The sequence below is a fragment of the Colossoma macropomum genome, unplaced genomic scaffold (genome assembly GCF_904425465.1).
Source record: "Colossoma macropomum unplaced genomic scaffold, Colossoma_macropomum, whole genome shotgun sequence".
Classification (NCBI taxonomy): Eukaryota; Metazoa; Chordata; class Actinopteri; order Characiformes; family Serrasalmidae; genus Colossoma; species Colossoma macropomum.
In genome coordinates, this window is record NW_023494790.1 from 22459407 (window position 1) to 22480260 (window position 20854).

General features: G+C 39.9%; 2 protein-coding genes across 2 annotated transcripts; one reads left to right on the plus strand and one right to left on the minus strand.

Annotated features, from left to right (window-relative positions):
- Window positions 1–977: 977 nt before the first annotated feature.
- faap100 (FA core complex associated protein 100) lies at window positions 978–10161 on the plus strand. Its single transcript, XM_036572535.1, has 9 exons — window positions 978–3381; window positions 3459–3574; window positions 3796–4418; window positions 4969–5229; window positions 7003–7159; window positions 7964–8846; window positions 9004–9120; window positions 9218–9304; window positions 9763–10161. Exons 1-9 carry the CDS (start codon window positions 3235–3237, stop codon window positions 9889–9891), a joined length of 2520 nt encoding a protein of 839 aa, XP_036428428.1. The 5' UTR covers window positions 978–3234; the 3' UTR covers window positions 9892–10161.
- Window positions 9775–20736, minus strand: tap2t (transporter associated with antigen processing, subunit type t, teleost specific). Its single transcript, XM_036572536.1, has 12 exons — window positions 20472–20736; window positions 18864–19421; window positions 17775–17889; window positions 17559–17689; window positions 17150–17355; window positions 14691–14888; window positions 14358–14486; window positions 13309–13494; window positions 12981–13154; window positions 12101–12260; window positions 11828–11964; window positions 9775–10911 (listed from the first exon to the last, which is right to left on the minus strand). Exons 2-12 carry the CDS (start codon window positions 19387–19389, stop codon window positions 10702–10704), a joined length of 2172 nt encoding a protein of 723 aa, XP_036428429.1. The 5' UTR covers window positions 19390–19421; window positions 20472–20736; the 3' UTR covers window positions 9775–10701.
- Window positions 20737–20854: the final 118 nt, after the last annotated feature.

A 20854-nucleotide genomic window follows, 5' to 3' on the forward strand; every position in this document is an offset into this window, starting at 1 on the left:
TGTCAGCGCAAACGGCGGCGAAAACAACAGCAGCAGCTGCTGCTTCACGTTTGTTCATCTGTGTCTCCTAGTGACGGGCGCGTGCGCGTGTTCGCGCCAGTTCGTTTCAGCATCAACTTCGAGTTTTGAAAGAATTTTATTGAAGTTTCAACAATCACACACAATAAAATGCATCATGAATAGCACATCTGTCCGAACCGTGTTAAACGCTGCCTACTCAGACAGTGTTCTGAGGCAGGAAGGCACCCAGTCTTACATGTGTTCAAAACGCGGTCTGTTGAGGGTCCTCCGTTCGGCCGTGTTTTGAAGACAGTAGATGTAACCTTCGCTGCCTACATTTCCCATAATCCTCTGGGTCAGAGCATCAGTACTGATACAGTGGAGGACAGAGGCTGTGCACAGATCTAATATTATTTACTGTAAAACTATAAACACCCTGGAAAATCTAGATCTAGTCGTGATAATGATAACTTGAGATCTCGAGAAAACAGCATTCGTTTAGCCGGGATAATAAATATTACGAGATCTCAAGAGGACAAATGAAAACTTATGATAAAAGACAGAGTAAAAAAAATTACAAATCCTAGGGCTTCTGTAAACATCTGTTGGGACTTTAAATGCTGTGTTGTTTCCAGTTGTTCCATAATTTTAGTAGATTTTTATCCTCCATGTTAAGATGTTAAGTGAAAAAACAAAACGACCAGTGAATCTATATGTGTCTCCTAAATGTTTATATGTATTGTATGTACAGTAAAATAATGGAAAATCTGAAAAATTTTCCTTTTGGGCACTAATTTTGCCTTACAGCACTGCATGTACGCCAAGAAAGGATAAAATATAATGCACGTCACCAAATATTTTGTGTTTTGAATGATAGTATGCTGGTCAACCAGTATAACCATGCTGGGTGCCCAGCTAAACCAGCTGCAGACCAGTATAAACCAGCTTCAGCAGGGCAGACAGTGTATTCTTATATATTTCTTATAATAACTTTCTTCAAGGTTGCTTTCAAGGCATTAAATGCTTCAGACTTCTGGTTCCTATCACTGCTGTGAACAACTTGGTTAGTTTCTCTTGAACATCAAACCACTTGAATTCACTTCATTTACATCTTATTTATATAACCATGCTGAAATTTAGAAAAATTGGTGTAATTCCCTTTTAAGGGGATGGGATGTTAAATGCAGTATGGAACTAAACTCTGCATGATAGTCCATTATACTTGACTCAGCTAAAGATAATCAACTGATCAACAATCAAGGTGCAGCAAAACACAAAAGGGTTTTAGGGGCGTGGTATGCAAAGTGGTGCCACATGTGCTTCCTCTCCTCTGTTGAAAAGCACATTTGTGTGAATGTTGTTGTTAATTAGTGTGAGATGTGTTGTGTCTTTGCCTATGTTTTCTCATTTTTTTGTGTCTTTTTTTGTATGTGGAAGTGTTCACTGGCATTATGTGTGTGGCTGCTGATGATACCCTACTATTTTACCCTGCATAAAGTCATGCATGTATCAAGCTTGCATACATAGACCAGCAGAGATTGTCAGAAGACTAATGAGATTTTTGAGGGTCTGTTTTGACAAAGGCTGTCATGAGCAGTTAATACTGCGATTTTATTTGAGAAATGCAAGAAAGTCATAAGAAGTGTTCCAGGAAAGGGGAGCAAAAAGGTCAGCGTTAGAAACCACATGCATTGAATTAACAATGTCAAAACTTGATTATTGTGCATGGATCAGCATTGAGGCTCTGGTAGAAAAGTTAGATAGCCGTGATGCAAAAAGAGATCTTCACTTTAGAAGACACCAGCTGACAGAATATTACTGGGCCGTTCCGAAAAGAATGATCACGTCCTGATTCAAGTTCAGAATTAGCTACGGCAAACATAGGTGGGGTATTTCAAACAAAGTTGTGCACTTATATACACAGATACGGGAACTATGGGTTAAAGTTCATCTGGGTTACAACACATCAGGGAGCAGAGGGAAGAGTGCTGATAAACTAGCTAAGCAAGCAGTACAGCATGCAAGAGCACTGAGAACGAGGCCCCTGTGAGGAAGGCAGAAGCAAAAATGTTATCTGTATGTATAAAAGCCTCTCAGAGTAGGAACTGATCTAGGATCAGATTCATCATTTATTTATGATAATCTTACTGACAGGAGCAGATCCTAGACCAGCATTCCTGCCCAAAGAGGCTTTTCGCTGTCCTATGCTCATGAGAGGCTGCTCCAGAGCGCCCCCGTCCAGCAGTGCTTTTTGATGGAGATTATAAAGCTATGTGCGCACAACTGAATTGTGTGTCAGTAATGGGAGCACCATCAATTAGCTGAATTCACTCATTAGAAGGTGTGTCTAGATACGTTTGGACAAGTATTAGAGTAGCTCTTTGACAGCTTTGTCCACACTATAGTCCAGTAGGTGGAGGCAATGCAAGCCGCCTCAGGAAGAATAAGAAAAATGGTCCGATCCTATTTCACCCTTTGACCCCACCACTTAGCCCTTAGCACTCCGTTTTGCACATTCATGCCGAGGGGGGGGGGGCGATATTTGTTGAGATGGAGGGGTTAGGCGAAAGGTTAGGGCAACATGACCCTCCAAATGGAGTTTTTTCAAAGGCACACTCAAACGGAGTGTTATGAGAAAAAAAAAGAAAAACCGGTAAGATGGCTGCGCAAGCGACCAAAGAAAACTCACAAATGTAAGTATTTTCTGTTAGAAAATTACGATAAACATTGTATTGTCTTAGTTTAATGCCCTGACTTCAACTAAAAACCAGCAGCAAGGTTGCTGAACTTTACCGCTCCTCTGCTATCACTGCAGACTGGCAGTGCCGCCTACAGAGCACCGCTAGTAGGCTGTTAATGAAGTAATGTTTTTTATTTGAATGTTGTCCCATTTCGTAGGGAGGATTTCAACCACTACCCGTTGTAACTCAGTTCCAAGGGGCAAGGCGACACTCGAAGGGGTAGGGGGAAAAATAAGAAATGGGATTGGGCCTAAAATAGACCAGCAGGTGGCAGAAGTCACTTGCTGAGCTCAATGTTTCAATAGAAGAAGAAAATGATTCTGATTGGCCGGATAAAACTAGCGCGCTTTGCTAATATGGGCTAGGATGGGAAGAGACAGCAAAATGTCTAAAAACATCGGGTGTGTAGGATTCGAGACTGTAGCTGATGTTTTTGAGTTACATAAGCAAGAAGAGAATGGATGTAGCGTTTGACGCTGAGTGATAGGAGGTTATGGAAACGGTCAGGTGCTCCGTGAACTGCTGGGCAGATTTTGGTGACATACTCTCCGGAGGAGTCGCTCATACTGGGACCGAAGTACTGTTAACTACAGGTAGCAGCGACCTGCTGGTCTTCAGTTTTCAAGAGAAAAGAGTTAAGGCAAGTATAGCTACTATATTTGCACTTGCTTCATTGTTGATTAAGGCGACTGACAGGAAAATGTTACACTGTTATAGAGCGTCTTGCAGTTTGACTCTCCAGTGTCATCCCTGGCTGTAAGTGAAAAGAGCCGCCTCTATGTTCTCTGCCGGAATAATGGCCTTTATTGCACGAGTTTCCCACAGGAATCCAGGTAATGTAGTTACATTTTTGGAAAATTATGTCTTCATATCTGGAGAGTTTTATCATTCTATACACCATTTTTTAGTCTCTTGATTTGTAAAAGTGACGTAAGCTCCATTACCTTTTGACTACCAGTGACATCTGGCAGTCCACTATTAAAGCATTAAAGATCACCATTTTCCTTTAAAATCTCATCTTTTCCTATCTGCGTTGATTTCATTTCCTTCACAGTTCTCAGTCAGCACAAAAGTGTGATGCCTCCGTGTCCACAATATCCAGGGACTCTATTATTATTGAGGATGGGAACATGCAAGCGTTCATCCTAGTAGAGGGCATCTTAGTCATTGTCAGTCTTCAAGAGTCTTTCTGGAGTTTTGACCTCTATAAAGTACCAAATTGTTCAACAGGAGCCACAGTCTATCACAAACATGCACGTATCCAGATCCCTGAGAATACAGTGGGAGCAAGAATTGTCTCAGCTCCAGTGCTGGCCTCTGTCTACCCCAGCAAGGACTCTTCATGTAAGGGACGTACATGTCAAGGACATTACCTTCTTGAGCCTCTCCTTTTCAGGCTCTTATTTGGAGTTGATGCAGCTCTTGTTCATTCTCCAGTAATTCTCTGTGGTTTACCAGATGGGCGACTTTTCTTTTTCCCGCTTCTTCTCCCTTCATGGAGAGAGCAAAAGCCACGAATTAGGATGCTCCACAGCCTGGAACAGCCTGTAACATTCATTGGAACTTCCGTCGTAGGAGAACAGGGGCCACAGTGTCTGGTTGCAGTTGGTCAGATGGGTCGAATTCTGCTGATCAGGGCCAATCAAGCAAGCTCTGATGGAAAGGCAGCAGATTGTGGTGAGTTTTGTAATAATGTAAATAAAGTATGAAGTCGAGGCAGTTGAATCTCCACCTTCAGATCAATACATCAGAAAGTATCAACTTGTTTTTGCACTGCTAGTAATGTAACTACAATTAAGGTTTTGTTTGTCATTAACTACTCAGTGCCACTGTACCAAAAATTTGGAATCAGTTTTTTAACAATATAAAACCAATTCAGTTGCAGAAAAATGTATAAATGTGTTCATTACTATGTTAGACAATTAACAGGACACTAGAGAGAAATTAAGAAACTTTAGATTTGTCTAGAATGATCTACAGTCCTAGAATATTCTAAAATGAATGAGAAAGTTATATAGCAATGGGTATTAAAATGAAAAGAAAGAATTATTAAAATATTAAATAAAACACCTAAAAAATATCCATTGGTGAATAGTGTGTGACATTTATTTACCTACATTGTACAAGTTATTATTGAATGTAAAATAGAAAATGTATTGGTATGACAAGTGATTCCAAACTTTTGAATTTTAATGTAAGTATATGTGATATTTCTCTCTTTTTAAAGGTTTCATTGAGCAGACTGTGCGGGGACCTGTGGTGTGTGCCTGTGTTGATGGTGAACATCTATTCTACAGTACCTCCACAAACCTGCTAGCTCTGCCTCTGAGCAAGACTGCAGCCTCGTCAGCATTCTCATCCCTCAGAGCAGCAGAGGGAGAGAGAGAGGGCATTAGGCAAGAGAGGCCTGCTCTGCTCTCTCAGAGTGCTGTTTGTCTAAGTGTTTCCCGAGTGATTGCACTAGCTGAGCCTTCTGTCACTCCTACAGGTACTAAACTTGTTTCCTCCCTCAGAGAATATCTTATTACTTGAGCTTAATCAGTAACATTGACGTTATGATTTAAAAAAAGATAATTTTAGGCATGCTCTAAATTGAAAAAAAATCTTTTCTTTAAATCTTTGAGTCAGGTGCTCTTTGGTGTCAAGTGAAAAAAGCCAAGACACTTCTTAAATTAAAATGTCTTTATTGTATTGACGTGTCCTAGCTGGATTGTTAAAAAAATGCCCATGCTTAGCAGCTCATGCCTTCTTCAGGGCATAATAAAAATTAGCTTAAGGAAGGCCAAGTTAATTAGTCAGGCACAAACACAGGTGCCTATGGTCAGTCAGGTGAAAGGTGCACCAACTAGACCCCATCTCTAAAGCAATTCAGTTGGCTAGGCATATACTAAGATGTCTCTTACACACATACCCACTTGAAAGCAACAGAGAAGGAAAAAAATATATATAAAAAACAGAATGCAACCTCCAAGTGACGAATGCATAAATCATAAAAGTTTTCAGTATTGAAAAATAGCGTTTAACAAATTTACATACACACAAAAACATAATTGAAGTAAACCTCGCTGAAATGGTCTATAATCTATTTTCTCATTAAGACCATTTCCAGATCCAAGATGTTTCACGTTGAAGTAATAGCTTCAGTCTGTCACCCCCATGAATACTTTTTATGATTTCAGTACCCTGAATTTATAAAGACAAAAGGTTACTGTGGTGTACTTCCTTTTAGTGCTTGGTCATGGGATAGTCTTATTATTATTATTATTATTATTAACATGGATTGTATATTTATATTCAGCAAAATGTTCTTTTAGCTTTCTTTTTGTTCTGCCCTCATAGAAGCACCCACAAGGACACTGTAGACAATACGCCACAAACCCAGAATTACAATTTATAAAACAATTAGTCCTGTGCTATCTATTTGTTCTTACATCACAAAGTGTTCTGCTCTGAATGACCCCTTCACAGTGGTTGCATCTGCCACATTTAAAAGTCCCCAAAAGGTCTGTGTAGAGCCATGTCCTTGTTTTAAAATCTGGTAGATAGCTCCTTACCAGTCTATTTTTCATGGATGGTATCTTTCTAAAAGGTGAATCAGGGAAAATATTTTAAAGTCAGATCACTTTGCATTATGTTCCAGTTAGACTTTTGTTTAATTCTTTGGGCATGGCAACTATATTGTGTCATTAAAGACTGGCCTGGAACAGTTTTTTGTGAGACAGTTTTTTCTTTAGAAAACCGCTATGTGTTAATGAACATGCCTTGGTTATTGCACCCTCGATAATGCTGGTGGATAGCCCCGTTTACAAAATCAGGATTTAATTTCTTGAAACTGCTCTTCAAAAATGGACTCCTCATCACAAATAAGTAACGCTGGAACTGTCAAAAAGGAATAATGTTTTTAAGTCCCCTTGGATGAAAACTGTCAGTGCTCAGTACTGTACTCTTGTCCTGGTCTTTATGATATATTGAATTATGAAAAAGACTGTTCTCATCTATACTGATTGCCAAATCCAGAAAATTAATAGGTTATGTGGAGTTTCTTTTAACAGTCCAATTAAGACATGTCAATACAATAAAGACATTTTAATTTAAGGAGTGCATTGGTTTGGACAGTTTTCTCTCTTTTTCTCAATGATGTTATGCCTATTTTTTTGATGTCTTCATTATTCTGTTACTTGTGTCTCAGTTACTGATTATATCCTGATGTCTATACTGAGAGAGTTATTCTAATATTAGTGTCTGTGTGTATGAATTGTAGGTCGTGTGCAGCTACTAGTGTTGTCTCTCAGTGGGAGGCTTCTTCAGGTGACAGTTCCTCAGGAGTCAGATAAAGATTCTGTGTCTCGACTTGCTTCATCAAAAGTGGGCCAGACAGTGAAAGACCTCCTGGCTGGTATTGGAAATGTTTGGGAGAGGTTAGATCAGTTAATTTCTATATAGATTGGCAGTATAGCAAAATTTTATTCTTAACGTGTGATGCGTATCACAAAAACATTTAATTAAATAATGGAACAAATACAATGCACCGGCTTAACCTTTTATTATTTAGCGTTTCACATACTAGTTTTCGCTTAATCAAATTAAGCAAGGCTGGTTATGCCCTCTTGGACTCCTGGCATTTTCAGGATTTTAACTCTTGATTTCCTGACAATGTGGTAAACTTAGACAGCTACACCACTTGGTTTTTAATGAAACATGCAGTTGGGCAGTGTTCTTTAAAAGGGAGTTTCACTGATTTTTCAGAAATTGAATACATAATTCAATCACTGAGACGTAAACAAAGTTATTCAGAGTGGTTTGATACAAACTCGTATGTCTTTACAGTGGTGGTGATAGGAACCAGGAGTCATGATGTCTACTACGTAAAAATAGCTGTTTTATTTACTATCAAAAACAAGCAGTGAATCCTGCACAACCTCAGTTTTCATATGTAATATAAATAAGGGTAAAATTTTGGTAAATCTGAAAAATGTTTTCTAGGGGTCTTTGCCTTACAACATGCATTTCCACCATGAAAATATTTAAAAACAATACATTTTAGGCCAAAACATTCTCTTGAAATTATAGTAAATGTCTCTGGCATCATGCAGTGTATTTGTAACTGTTTGATGTAATACATTTCTATGAGGTAGCTTAGATAGATATCATCCATCTATGTCTTTCAAATGCTTTAATATTGGAAAATATTTTTGCTAACATTTTGGCTCTTTCCTCTCCAGAGCAACATCAGTGAAACTCCAACTACAGTTGAAGAACAACATCCTGAAGCGTTTGAACCAAGTCATCAACATCTGCAGCCTGTTTTTGACCTATCAGAAGAGCAGTCAAGAGGGCAAGGATTGCAAGCCACCAATCAGCTGTCATGGTGTAGCAAAGTGGAGTACACTGCTACAAAAGGAAGCTTTGGTTCTCACTTGTACTTTGGAAAACTTAAGTGCTTGTGTGCTGGACCAAGGATGGACTCTCTTCATTGAAGTCCAGTCACCCCATTCTCTCACTGCTGAGGGTATTTCCAAGACTTACTCATTTGCTTTGAAGAAATTAGACTGTGGTCAGAAAATGGAAGTGAGTTTACCTCTTGAGAGCAGAGATGAGGCATTTGTCCCAGTCAAGATCCAGTGTTTCCTGGTCTACTCCCTACAGTCTTTACTTCACCCTGAGGAATGCAGAAACCTCTCGGCCAGTGACATCCCAGTGTCTCATTTTCTTGAAGACAAAAGCTGCATCAGTTTGACTCTGAACACTCTAACACTGGACTGGCTAGATTGCTTAAGGATTGGAGAGCTAGCCTCACATAGTGGGATTCCCAAACATAATAGCGTTTGGGAAGCCACCCGCATTTTCCTGAGCTCCAGACGGATTCACACAGAGGAGCAGCCTATGCCAAAGGCTGATCACCATGTAGTAGCAATCCGGATATCTTTTGATCTCCTAAAAACAGGGCTTGGTTTCCGTGACTGCAGCAGTGCAGCACTGTGCGTTTCTGTGCTTAATTGGCTGTTGTTTGGAATGTTTCTGACAGAGGGACAAAAGCTTGTAGAGAGCGCAGTGGTGTGTGCCCATGGTCCAGATAGACAACCAGTTACACTGCTGACCAAAGAGGTAAGCTTGTGTTTGATGTAATGGATTATCAGTTAGAGATTGTGGTGTCTACATTGTCTGCATTTTTAGAATGATTTACATTTACAAAATGAGCAAACAGTGGAAGCCTAATTGATATACAGGCTGCTAAGTATTGTTCTCAATATCTTGCCTCCAGGTTATATTGAGTGATGTTAACGCTGAAGGGCTCCTGTCTGTGGTGGAGGTTCAGGTGCAGAGTTCCTCCATGGCAGCAGTATGCGGGCTACATCATGCTGTGCTGCAGCGTTTGCAGGTGCAGAGATGCACAAAACAAAAATTGTTAGGTTTTTTTTTTTTGTAAAGTAAGCCATCTGATTCAAGCGATTTCATGAATTATTTTTTTTCATTAGGGCCTTCTCAAAGATGCTCCCATGAAATGTGCAAACCCTGGGCAGCTGAAAGGACAGCGCTTGTGTGAGGCTGTTCGGCATGCTGAGGTAAAACCCACATCTTCATAGCCCACTAACAATGCTAAGACTAACGCCTATATAAACTTAAAGCAACAGTGTAGTGAAAATCAGATTCATTCAAATGTTCCCATTGTCCCAGATTTGATCAGTCAGCTAAGCCATGTTTGGTTGTTTGGTTTTTTAGTTTTATACTGGAGCTACAGGACTAAAATAACTAACTAATAATTATATATAGCTTATAGCCCACTAGTTAGTGTGGGTTATATGTTTATATCATCACACATTTTCCTCAAAATGTACCGAGTTAAGTGATCTTAAATATTGGCTTGTGTGGTTTTTGAGGTGTAAGATTTTGGCTATAAAAACTGACAAAATTTTGTAAAACTGATTTTATTTTTATTTACTAGAGAATTCTTGTGTAAGTGTTAACAAGGCAAGTAAGAAATGTATACCTTCACACATTAACAACATGTTTCCTTGATCAGTCTCTTTATAAGGACCTCCAGGACTCTCAGTCTTCAGCTGCTTTTGGTGGAGTGATGAAGACAAGGACTTCTGAGTCACTGTTTGATCTCTACTTGCAGCTCAGGGAGAACCCACTGGTCATTCTCTGACTTATAGATGGCAAGGGGAGGTTCACAGTCCAGTAACCAGTTTCTGTCTTTTATGGCATATACTTGAAGGGTTAATTTGAGCCACTATTGGCAGGAAAAACAGTCATTTGGATTTTAGAATGCCTTTTTTTAATACAGTTCATGATTCTACTGTATGTGTGGTTCTATAAAGGTCTGTTAACATTGCATATTTAATAGAATAAACTGACAACTCATGCAACATGATTACTGCTCATGATCAGTAATAATCATGTTATTTAGATCATTTAACCATTCTTTGCCCTTCATTTTTTCACCTAGTGTGCAAAATCACCATCATTAACACATTTAGGTAGTAAGAATATTAGTGAAACCAAAATCTCTGATGACCTACCCTGAATTTTTCAGTGAAAATGCACTAAATACAACCAAAAACACCAAAAAGTTAAACCCACATGGTATTTATACAACACTGTTACAAATGATGCTTTAGTTTAGATTTTAGTTTTTTTCAGATGCTGTAACAAAGTAAGAGTTTACCTCTTACCCAATGATGAGCTGAAACACTGTGTTTTTTGCTTCTGATAATAAAGATAATAATACAGCATACAGATAATAAAGATAAAGCAATAAGTGATTTAAAATGTTCCTCCATGTTGCATCAAAAGCATCTATGAACCTAAGGGAGACAATATGCTTTCCAGCCACTTTGTTTAGTCATCTTCCTTCAACACAATAAGTGAATCGCTCATTGCTATTCTGTAATTACAGAGTGTATCATAGAGGCCAGAGCAGTACAGTATAAACATGTCTAGTAAAAATAAAGTATTTTCAGTTTTGTTGCTCAGAATCTAGTTTAAATAATTTCTCCCTAAGATGGTAATAGCACCCTCTTTTGGCCATTAGCTGCTCATGTGTCCCTTGCTCCATGACCATTCCGTCCTCCATGTAGATGATATGGTCTGCTCTCTCTATAGTCTGCAGACGATGGGCGACCACCAGCACTGTCTGACCCGCTGAGCCAGAGAGGGCTTCTTGAACCTGGCAAGAAGTGTGAGCGAAGTATTAGATAACCCTGTTAGTGTTTAATTTTTTGTTACTTGGTGTGTTTATCTTCCTCCAACACTCTCTTCTGTCAGGGTGCACTGGGCTGTCTCTGACTTGCACAAGAAGTATGACTTCATGAATTCTTATTTCATGCATTTGGCTAGACTTTCAATAACCCTAAAATATCTACAAATCATGTCAAGATTGTAGTTTGTAATTCATATTGTAAACCAGGGATGCCCAATGCTGGTCCTGGAGATCTACCACCCTGTAGGGGTTAGCTTCACCCCTAATCTAACACACCTCATTCAGGTGATGAAGGCTTTTAGGTACATCTGAATATTAGAGCCAGGTGTGTTGGATCTGAATTCTCCAGGGTCGTAGATCTCTAGAACCAGAATTGAGCGCCCCTGTTGTAAACAGTATGTTCTGTTACTTTACATTTTTTCTCAGCAGGTTATGTTAGGAAAACTCATTGATTCTGTGAAAATGTAATTCAGCTAGCAAAACTAGCTCGTCACCTAAGCCAATGTATAGACTCTGCTCAGTAAGAAAAATTCTGTTAGGTCTGCTAGGCAGGGAGCTTTTGAAACTTCAAGCATCCACAGGGACCACAAAAATCAATGTCATATGAATCCTAGCTAAATGTATTCATGACATGAATACTGTGCTTTACTTGGGGGGGAACAGGTTTGTCCCCCCATACATCCTGCTTGCTATGCCCTCGGCAGCCCTAACCTTGCTCTCAGGTCAGACCACCTGGGCCAGGTCTAACAGCTAACAGATTTTCACTTCTCATTAGGATTAGATTAAAAGAAGAATCATTGATTAAGATTGGCATATTTGCAAACTGTCACCATGAGAGCAACCATGATAAGAGTAAGGTTTTATGGAGTATTCATACACATACCGCAACCTGGGTGTTGATGTCCAGTTTGCTGGTGCCTTCATCCAGGATAAGTATTTTAGGGTTCCTAATAAAGGCTCTGGCTATGGCAATACACTGCTTTTGTCCTGCAGACAGCTGCCCTCCATGCTCTCCAACATCTGAAGCACAGGGAAAGACCATGGAATAGGCGAACTAACGTTACTATATTAGTATTATAACCATTTAATAACCATTTCATTTTAGAAATATGTTTTCTAAGACATCTGTCTGGTAAATAACAAATTAGTACCTCACCTGTATCGTAGCCTTGATCCAGTTTGCAAATAAAGTCATGGATGCTAGCCTTCTTCGCTGCCTCCTTCACCCTCTCTATGGTGCAGCCATGTAGGCCATACTCAATGTTGTGTTTTATGGAGCCAGAGAAGAGCACAGGATCCTGGGACACAGTTGCCATCTGAGCCAATGGAGATATATTTTAGTTAGAGCTAAGGATTGATGGTCAAAATTATTAGGAACCCGGTGACAGGAACGTCGCATCCAAAGTGTTTAATGATTTAAAAGCTACCTCACAGACATTTATGAAATGTATTAAACGTCCATGATTACACTGTCTGAGATATTGTTTTACAGTAGCTTTGAGATAAGCTTTTGGCCTTTTTAAAAAAAACAAAACAAAACACATTAATAATTGAGAAGTACACGCAGGGCATTATTAGGCAAAATAGTACCCAACAAAAACATTTTTTTTGGACTGTTATAAAATTTACCTTAAAACTGAGAAGTTGTGTAGGTTCACTGATCATTTTGATTAGTAAATAAAATGGCTATATTTGCTTTGTAGACATCATTACCCTGGTTCCTATCATCACTCATCTACAACGCACAATTTCATATTAAAACGCTTAGAATTAAATAAATTATGCATATAATTTGAAAAATTGGTGTTTAAAATTTAGATTATGGTTTAATATCTAGTATAGTATTGCTCTACACATTTTAATACATTATGCTGGTTTACTGGTTTATTTGGATCCCCATTAGCTGTGTGTAAAATAATATCGACTCTGAAAAAACAAATGCATTCCACACAATGACAGGCAGAATGTTACACAACGTTATATATTACAGCATAGAGATGTTACACATTACATTGGTAGCGTGTAACAGTGCTTACCTGGCTGCACAGGTACTGGTGTTGGTAGTGATGAAGTGGAACACCATCCAAAAGCACCTCGCCCTCCTGAGGCTCATAGAACCTCTGCAGCAGACTGACACAGGAACTCTTCCCACCACCAGAGGGGCCCACCAGTGCCGTCATCTTTCCTGGACTGAGCTCCAGGCTCACAGACTGGCATAACAGTTTAACAGTATTTAGGTATCCTCATATGACAGAATTAGAATTAACATAGACTAATTGTCGGCTCAGTGGTCAGTGGAACATGGAAAGATACAGCATCCATTTTTGAGGTTAGGGTTAGACTTGTAAACACAAAAAATATTACCTTGAGAGCTTTCCCATCGCGTGAAGGATAGGAGAAGCTAACTTTATCAAAAGTGATTCTTCCCTCTAGCTTCTGGGGCACCAAATCACCTGCTTCTGTCATTTGCGGCCTTCTGTCTAGCAGCTGAAACACCTTCTCAGCTGACCACACTGTGTTCAGGATGTCTCCATAAACATACACTAGATGCTGAGAACACCAAATCAACGTATAATACCATGTAAATGTTAGAAGAACATGAAAAGAGAAACTTAACATCTTAGCATCTAAGGCTACATTCACACAGCAGGTAAAAGTGGCCTAAATCTGATTGTCTCAATAAATCTGATTTTTTTGTTTGGCTGTTCACATTATCCTTTAAATGCAACCTGTATGCGACATTAGTCTGAACAGATCATGCTCCTAAACTGACCCACATACGCAAAAGAACAATGCGTCTTTATTGACTGACAGCTGAGCTCATCACCCAGAATGTGTTCGAGCTTGATTGCCGCAGATCAGATACATATTTCAGTACCACATATGATTTCAGTACTACATATGAAAGTGTCTCAAATCGGAATTGAAAATATCAGATTTAATGTGTTTTTTTCTGTTCACACTGCCACAAAGATGACACATCTGTGTCACATATGAAGAAAAAGATCGGATTTAGGCCACTGAAATCCAATAGGTATCAGACCTGCGGCAATGCACTCAGTCTGAACACCCAGATCGGAATTCATGCGGCTTTTACGTCAATCCAACTCGACATTCGTCATAATTTCGTGCTGTCAAGACGTCATAAATATTTGGGGTGATATTTCTGTAAAAAAATTAGAAGAGACTTATCCAAACCCATGTTTAAAAAGGTTTTGAAAGAAATGGCCGAACGCGGCCGTAGGAGAACAAGGCTGAAGTGTCAAAGAACAGATAAGTTTAAAGAATCCGAGGAGAGAAAATCAGATTTGGGCCACTTTTACCTGCTGTGTGAACATAGCCTAGAACATCTACAATAGAGTTTAGTATGTCAGTTACATGCATGGTTAAACTGTTCAGGCCATTAAGCTCACCCTCATATTAGTCACCATGTCTTTCTGGAAGAGCACAAAAGCCAGGAGACTTCCACTGCTTAGCTGGCCTGATGAGATGAGACTGCGGCCCTGAAGCAGCATTGCCACCTTCAAGCTCACTGATACAACCTACACCCGGAAACACACATACAAACACAGTCCGTTACACGGGAAATCAGAGGTAGGTAAGTAATCAACAATAGCAGCATTTTAAATGTGTGCTGTGGGCTGGAATAACTGGGACAATTCAGCAGGGAAGTTTATTTAAATGAAGTGAATGGGACTGGAGCATCCATGTAGTGAATACACAGCTGTTTGTGTGGGATGCCTCACCCTGCGCAGAAGGAGGTAGACTGCACTGTTAATGCCTTTGCGTGTCTGAACCTTGAGCTTCTTGTCCAGGGCCTCCTCATACCTCCTCTGCTCCTGGGCCTCAGCCCTGAAGCTCCGCACAGTCTTCATAGCATTAATTGCAGAAGATGCCGCCTGCTCAATCTCAGCCTTGCAGTCCTGCAGCTCTCTGGATGTTTTCTGCTCATTGTAACATTGAGTAAGATTACATACACAAAATTTTGGAAGATTTGAAAATACTTCACCCAACACCTTTACATACATTTAAGTAATCCGATAAAAACTTGTGGTCTGAATGAGCTAGTTTATAATTTTTTTCTAAAAATAAATTACACTGTATAGTGATCTCCAGAAATACAGGCATCCCTAGTAATCATGAGCAAAATGAGCTGTAAAAATATTCTTAATTACTTACCCTTTTGATCTTTCATTTAAAATATTACCAAAAATCTATCCTTTATTTAATGTATAATCCAAAGAAAAACTACATCTAGTGATGAAACAAATATTTTCTTAAATCTGTGTGCGCCACAATTGTTGGTACCCCTAGAAATTCTTAAGAGTGAAATCAAACTGAAGTATATTCTCATTCATATTTTATGTTTTCAGTTTTCACCTGAGCAATTACGAACACTTAAATGGTCAGACATGACTTCCTGTTTCACTGGGAAAGAAGAGGAAGGTTTAGATCCAGCAGGGGTGAAAAAATGGTTCTCGGACCACAGAATTAAGGTTTTGCCATGGCCACCCCAGTCCCCTGGCCTAAACCCCACAAAAAACCTGTAGGATGAGCTGAAGAGTCTACAGTGTGGCTCTTAGAATCTGAAGGATCTAAAGAGATTCTCTATGAAATAGTCCCAATTCCTTTGCCATGTGTTATCCAGTCCTATTAAGCATTATAAGAGTAGACTCAGAGCTGTTATCTTTGCAAAGGGAGGCTGCACAAAGTGTTAAATAAAGGGGTGCCAACAATTGTGGCACAAACAGATTTGAGAAAGGTATTTATTTCCTAAGAACATTTTTTTTCAATCATTGTACTTGAATGAAAGACAAAAAGGATAAGCAATAAAGAATGTTTTTTTACAGCCTGTTTGCTCATATTTACAAGGGGCACTGTATGTTTTAAAGTGTGTAGACATCCAATGTTTCTTCTTAAATGAAGGGTATTAATAAGGCAGGGATGCTCAATCCTGGTCCTGGAGATCTACCACCCTGCAGACGTTAGCTCTAACCAAAACCTAGCGCTTCTGTTCCATGCAATGGAGGCCTTTAGGGGCATCTGAAAATTAGAACCAGGTGGGCTGGATCGGAACTCTTCAGGGTGGTAGATCTCCAGGACCAAGATTGGGCACCTCTGTAAAAAGGGACTTTGTCCCTCCTTTGCTGCAGTACCAGCCTCTACTCTTCTGGGAAGCCTTTAGACTAGATATTGGAACATTACATTCTTGTGACTGCATTCAGCCACAAGAGCATTAGTGAGGTCAGGTACTGATGTTGGATGATTAGTTATGGATCAAAAATGCCACTCCAACTCATCCCAAAGGCACTGAACAAAACTCCAATCACTCCAAAGAACACAGTTTCACTGCTCCACATCAAAATGCAGGTGTGCTTTATACCCACCTAGCCAACTCTGGCATTGGGCATGGTGGCCTTGCGCTCATGTGAGGATCCAGAGAAACCCATTTTATTGCTAACGCTTTTCTATTGAAATTGCTTCCAGGGCAGCTCATAGTTTATACTGTGCAAAAGTCTTAGGCAGCCATGAAAATTATTTACCTTGGCACTAAGTGTGTTTTTTGTGAAAACAATATATAAATCTAAAATAAATAAGCAGACTTTTGCACAGTACTGTATGTGGTGTATAACCAATTACTGGACTAAAATTCAGGTGTTTACATCAAATATCTTGAAACCCAATAATGGGTAAAATCTTGACATATCATATTATGCTGTTTGCATTTCTGCCTACTCAAACACACCCAATTACATTTATCTGTTAAGTTAGTGGGTGAGTAGGGAAACTCTATCCTTGTACTACTATTTGTGATTTTTTGGACCAATAATGCGACTGCAATTTAAATTGCAATTATTTTTTAAAATTAGGCCTGTTTTTTTCTGGGCAGGAAGAGTAAAATATCCACTTTTTTCTGGCTTTAGGCTTGATCCCTGAATGTAGTGTGCCAGACTGCCAGTACGTTGTGGTTGTGATGTCACAACAGCTGGCGGTTTGGTTGCCTCTGATTGGTCTAACTTATTTACAGGAAGTTCACAAGTTCTGTGTTATTAGGTTCAATTTCCCTACTTAAAACCTAAGACAATGTTATTGATAATATAGGCTATAATTTATTAAAAAATTGCTCTTGAGAAATTTCAATGCAACAACATTTATGTTATGATTAGTTGATCTTACAGCCCTAGACCTGGTGGAAGCACATTACCTGGTAGTAGGTGTTGTATTGGTTCTGCAGCACAGCAAGGAGAGGCATCTCTATACACGTAAGGATCGTGAGCTGCCAGGACAGACTCAGCATGGAGACGAGCATGCTACACGTCTTCACCAGGCTCCGCAGGAGCACGTTCACATTCATGGCTATAGAGCGGCCCATCTTATCAGTGTCAGAGACCAGCCGTGAGGTCAGACTTCCTGAGAGGGAAAGAAAAAGATGCTGAAGGATAAGATTTTGAATATTGACACCATTATGAAATAAAGTAAAGTGCTTCTGTTACATTCATTGCGATGACTCTTACATGATTATACAGAGACATGTTTTACACAATCAACATAGCTAAGAAAAGTCGCCTGCCCCTATAAGAGTCTTAAGCGCTGATTTATGTTTGCATTATCACCTGGCTTATTTTCTTCAAAGAAGTTGATTTCCTGTTTCATCAAGTTCTGGAACAGCATGTGTCGAATTCTCCTGTTGAGTCTGCTTAGGCTACACATGAACATGCCCCCTCGCAAGCCAGTGAACAAGGAGCTGGAAGAAAGAACACACATTAGTTTACAGAGAACATTTATACAAATTCAGAAAAACAACAACTACAGCATCTAAATACACCTACCTTCCCAAAGAGTACAATGACATGAGTCCAATGGCCCACATAAAGTTTCCATGCTGGTATTCTCCACTCAGCACATCAATGATTTTCCCCACATAGTATGGAATACAGGACTCAACTGTAAGCAGAAATGCATAATTGAAAAATATTATATCCAAGACATTACTGCATACTAGTGATGGCTGACAAAATAAAGGAAAAAAAAGAACAAATCACAGGGGTGCACATTCTTCCAGACAGGTTTACTGGATCAAGATGGCAAGAGGAAAAGATCTAAATGACTTTGAAAGAGGGTTCATTATTGGGCTTGGATGTCACAAGCTTCAGTCACAAAGGCTGCTGAACCGGCTGGAGCATCAACAAAAACAGTGACTAAAGTAACATCTGCATTTAGATCTGTAGGAAAGACATCAGTAAATAGGGCTAGAAATTGTGGTCAAAAGCACGCGTTCGTTCACCGTGATGATATACAGAGAAGGATATTACAGTAGGTCTATAATAAGTGCATAAACCCCTCATTACAAAGAAGACTTTGTGAGTTCAATTGTGCAAAAACCACAAGAAATGGTGAAATGGTCAGATAAGTTGACCTTAACTATATTCTTCCTCCATAAGTGGCATGCACGTGTGTGGCCTACACCAAGAGTACTGTACAGGTCTGAATGCTTGACCAAAATCATTCAGTTCCAAAATCTATGTCAAGGGGCACTAAAGCTGTTCTGGTAGCTTGTGGTGGCTCATCAACTTGTTAAGAAACTTGTCTTATGTATGCTGTACACCACTGGCTTCTGACTGCGGTCCTGGAGTCCTGTAACACACCCACTTAAACTCAGTAGGGACTTGTTAATTAGCTGATGTTTTAGACCAGGGAAAACACAAAAATATGTAGGGCATGTGTCTAGAACAACAGAATGGGAAAACACTGCTGTATAAATTTTTTAAACGATGCATGTGAAAAAGGCTTAAAACCATGTGACCATTTCTGACCTGTGATCGATTATTTAAGATTATATAAAGCATAGGTTTATGTTAAAGTCAAAAGTTAAATTCTAGGTCAGTCAAACCACAGAGATGACTAATTGGAAAACTTACACAAAGCAGCCAGGATGAGAAAAAGAAAGGCAGCCCCCAGGTGAAGGTAGTCTGGTCTAGAGTACCGAATCACTCTAATCAAGAGTGCTTTGGCTTCTTGCTCTTTCTTCTCCTTTTTTGCATCCCTTTTAGATCCATTACAAGGGAATGCCATCTCCCACACCATATATACCAGAGTGGCAGACACTGCATTCAGGACCACCATGGCTGGCTCAGGGACAGGACTGAAGCCACACACACCTCCTGAAACAAGTGTTCTCAGAGTATCGAACACAGTAGGCAAAAAACACAATAAAGTCACCCAGCGCTTCAGTAGAGGTTGTAGACTCTGTTCCACCAGCACAGAGCTAACTTCATTCAGCAGGGTCCAGCTGAGAGCCCTGAAAGCCCATAACCAGCTCAAACTAAGAATAAAGGTGCCTTCACACCACAGAAGTCCTGTCACTAAGGTCACCCAGAGGATCAGGTCACAGCACAGGAGAAGTCCATATGCACACACTGCAGCACGGTCTGTTGGATGAGCCATCGTGAAGGAACTATTCAGATATCTTCACCCTTCTGTAAGACAAAGACAAATAAGACAACTAAGATCAGCCATACTGGACGTTGGATTATCTAGGACACAGCTGACTGTGTGTGTGTGTGTGTGTGTGTGTGCAATGTTATGGCTCTGTGTTAAGCTGCTAGCGAGCGATGAGGGGTTAAGTGGAATGGGTGAGAGCCTCAAACTATGAAAACAGTTCACACCTGTCCATGAAGACAGCCATACCGAGAAAAAATGGATGTCCAATCCTGGTCCTAGAGATCTACCACCCTGGGGAGTTCAGATCCAACACACCTGGCTCAGATGCTCCTGAAGGCCTTTATCACCTGGATCAGTTGTGTCCGATAGGGATGGAGCTGAACTTTGCAGGGTGGTAGATCTCCAGGACCAGGATTGAGCATGCTTGCCCCAGACGTAGTGCTTTGAGCTTTAGATAGAAAAATTCTTTCACACACACATCTCATTTACAAAAACTGTTCACTGAGGATCCATCCACTGAAATGATCCTTGGGAAAACAAAAGTGGTGCTATCACTCCAAACAACGACGGTAGGATACTTTTTGAAGTACAGGGCCACAGGGGTGCTCAGCTTGCCTCAATAACCCCCTGACCAATGACTGACCAAAGTCCATCCTACCTAATGTGAATGACGTGATGACTACATCTACTGTTTCCACAACTCCTTTCATGGTTAATGAATTGTCACTATAATCACACCTAAAGTAGTACAGTTCAGTCTAACCAGACAGAACTCGACCGACGATAAATGCAGTTTAACATGATTTAGTCTTTTGTCTGCTCTTCGTTAAACGTTTTTATTCTTAAGTGCACCAAAACAGCAATTAAAACATTGGGAATCCACGGCGCTGCTGCTACCTGCTAACATTGCTAACGTTAACATTGCTAATCAGAATGAGCTTCAGCCTCTTCTGTCCACTGAAGTGTAGCGCTCTTCAGACAGCGTTTTCGCGTTTTGTCGCGTAAACTTATGCAGTCTGAATTTATAATGAATTCTAAATAACATTTAAAATATCTCAATAACACATAAAGCCAAATGGCCTTACCGTTGTCCGTTGTTTCCTTTCGTGGACAGCTCTCAGTTTTACTTTCACTTTCATATTTCATATGTCATGAAATGACATCCGTTTACACTAAGACTCATTGACATCGACAGACATAAACGAGCAAAATAAAGTTCCTCAATGCTAAAAACTACCATTCAGTCCTGTCACTCTCATAATAAGAGCTAACAGAAGACATTTCTAACGCACTATACGCACTATAAGACAGAGCACTATAGAAGTGTTGTTTTATAGTGCTCATGTCTGTCATATAAATTGGACCACCAGATGGCGGTCGTCTGCAGGAATGAACGGACTTCCGCCTGCCCATCCCCCAGATCTGACCCAAACTGCAAGAGAAAAATGCTTTCATAGTGCAAAGAGAA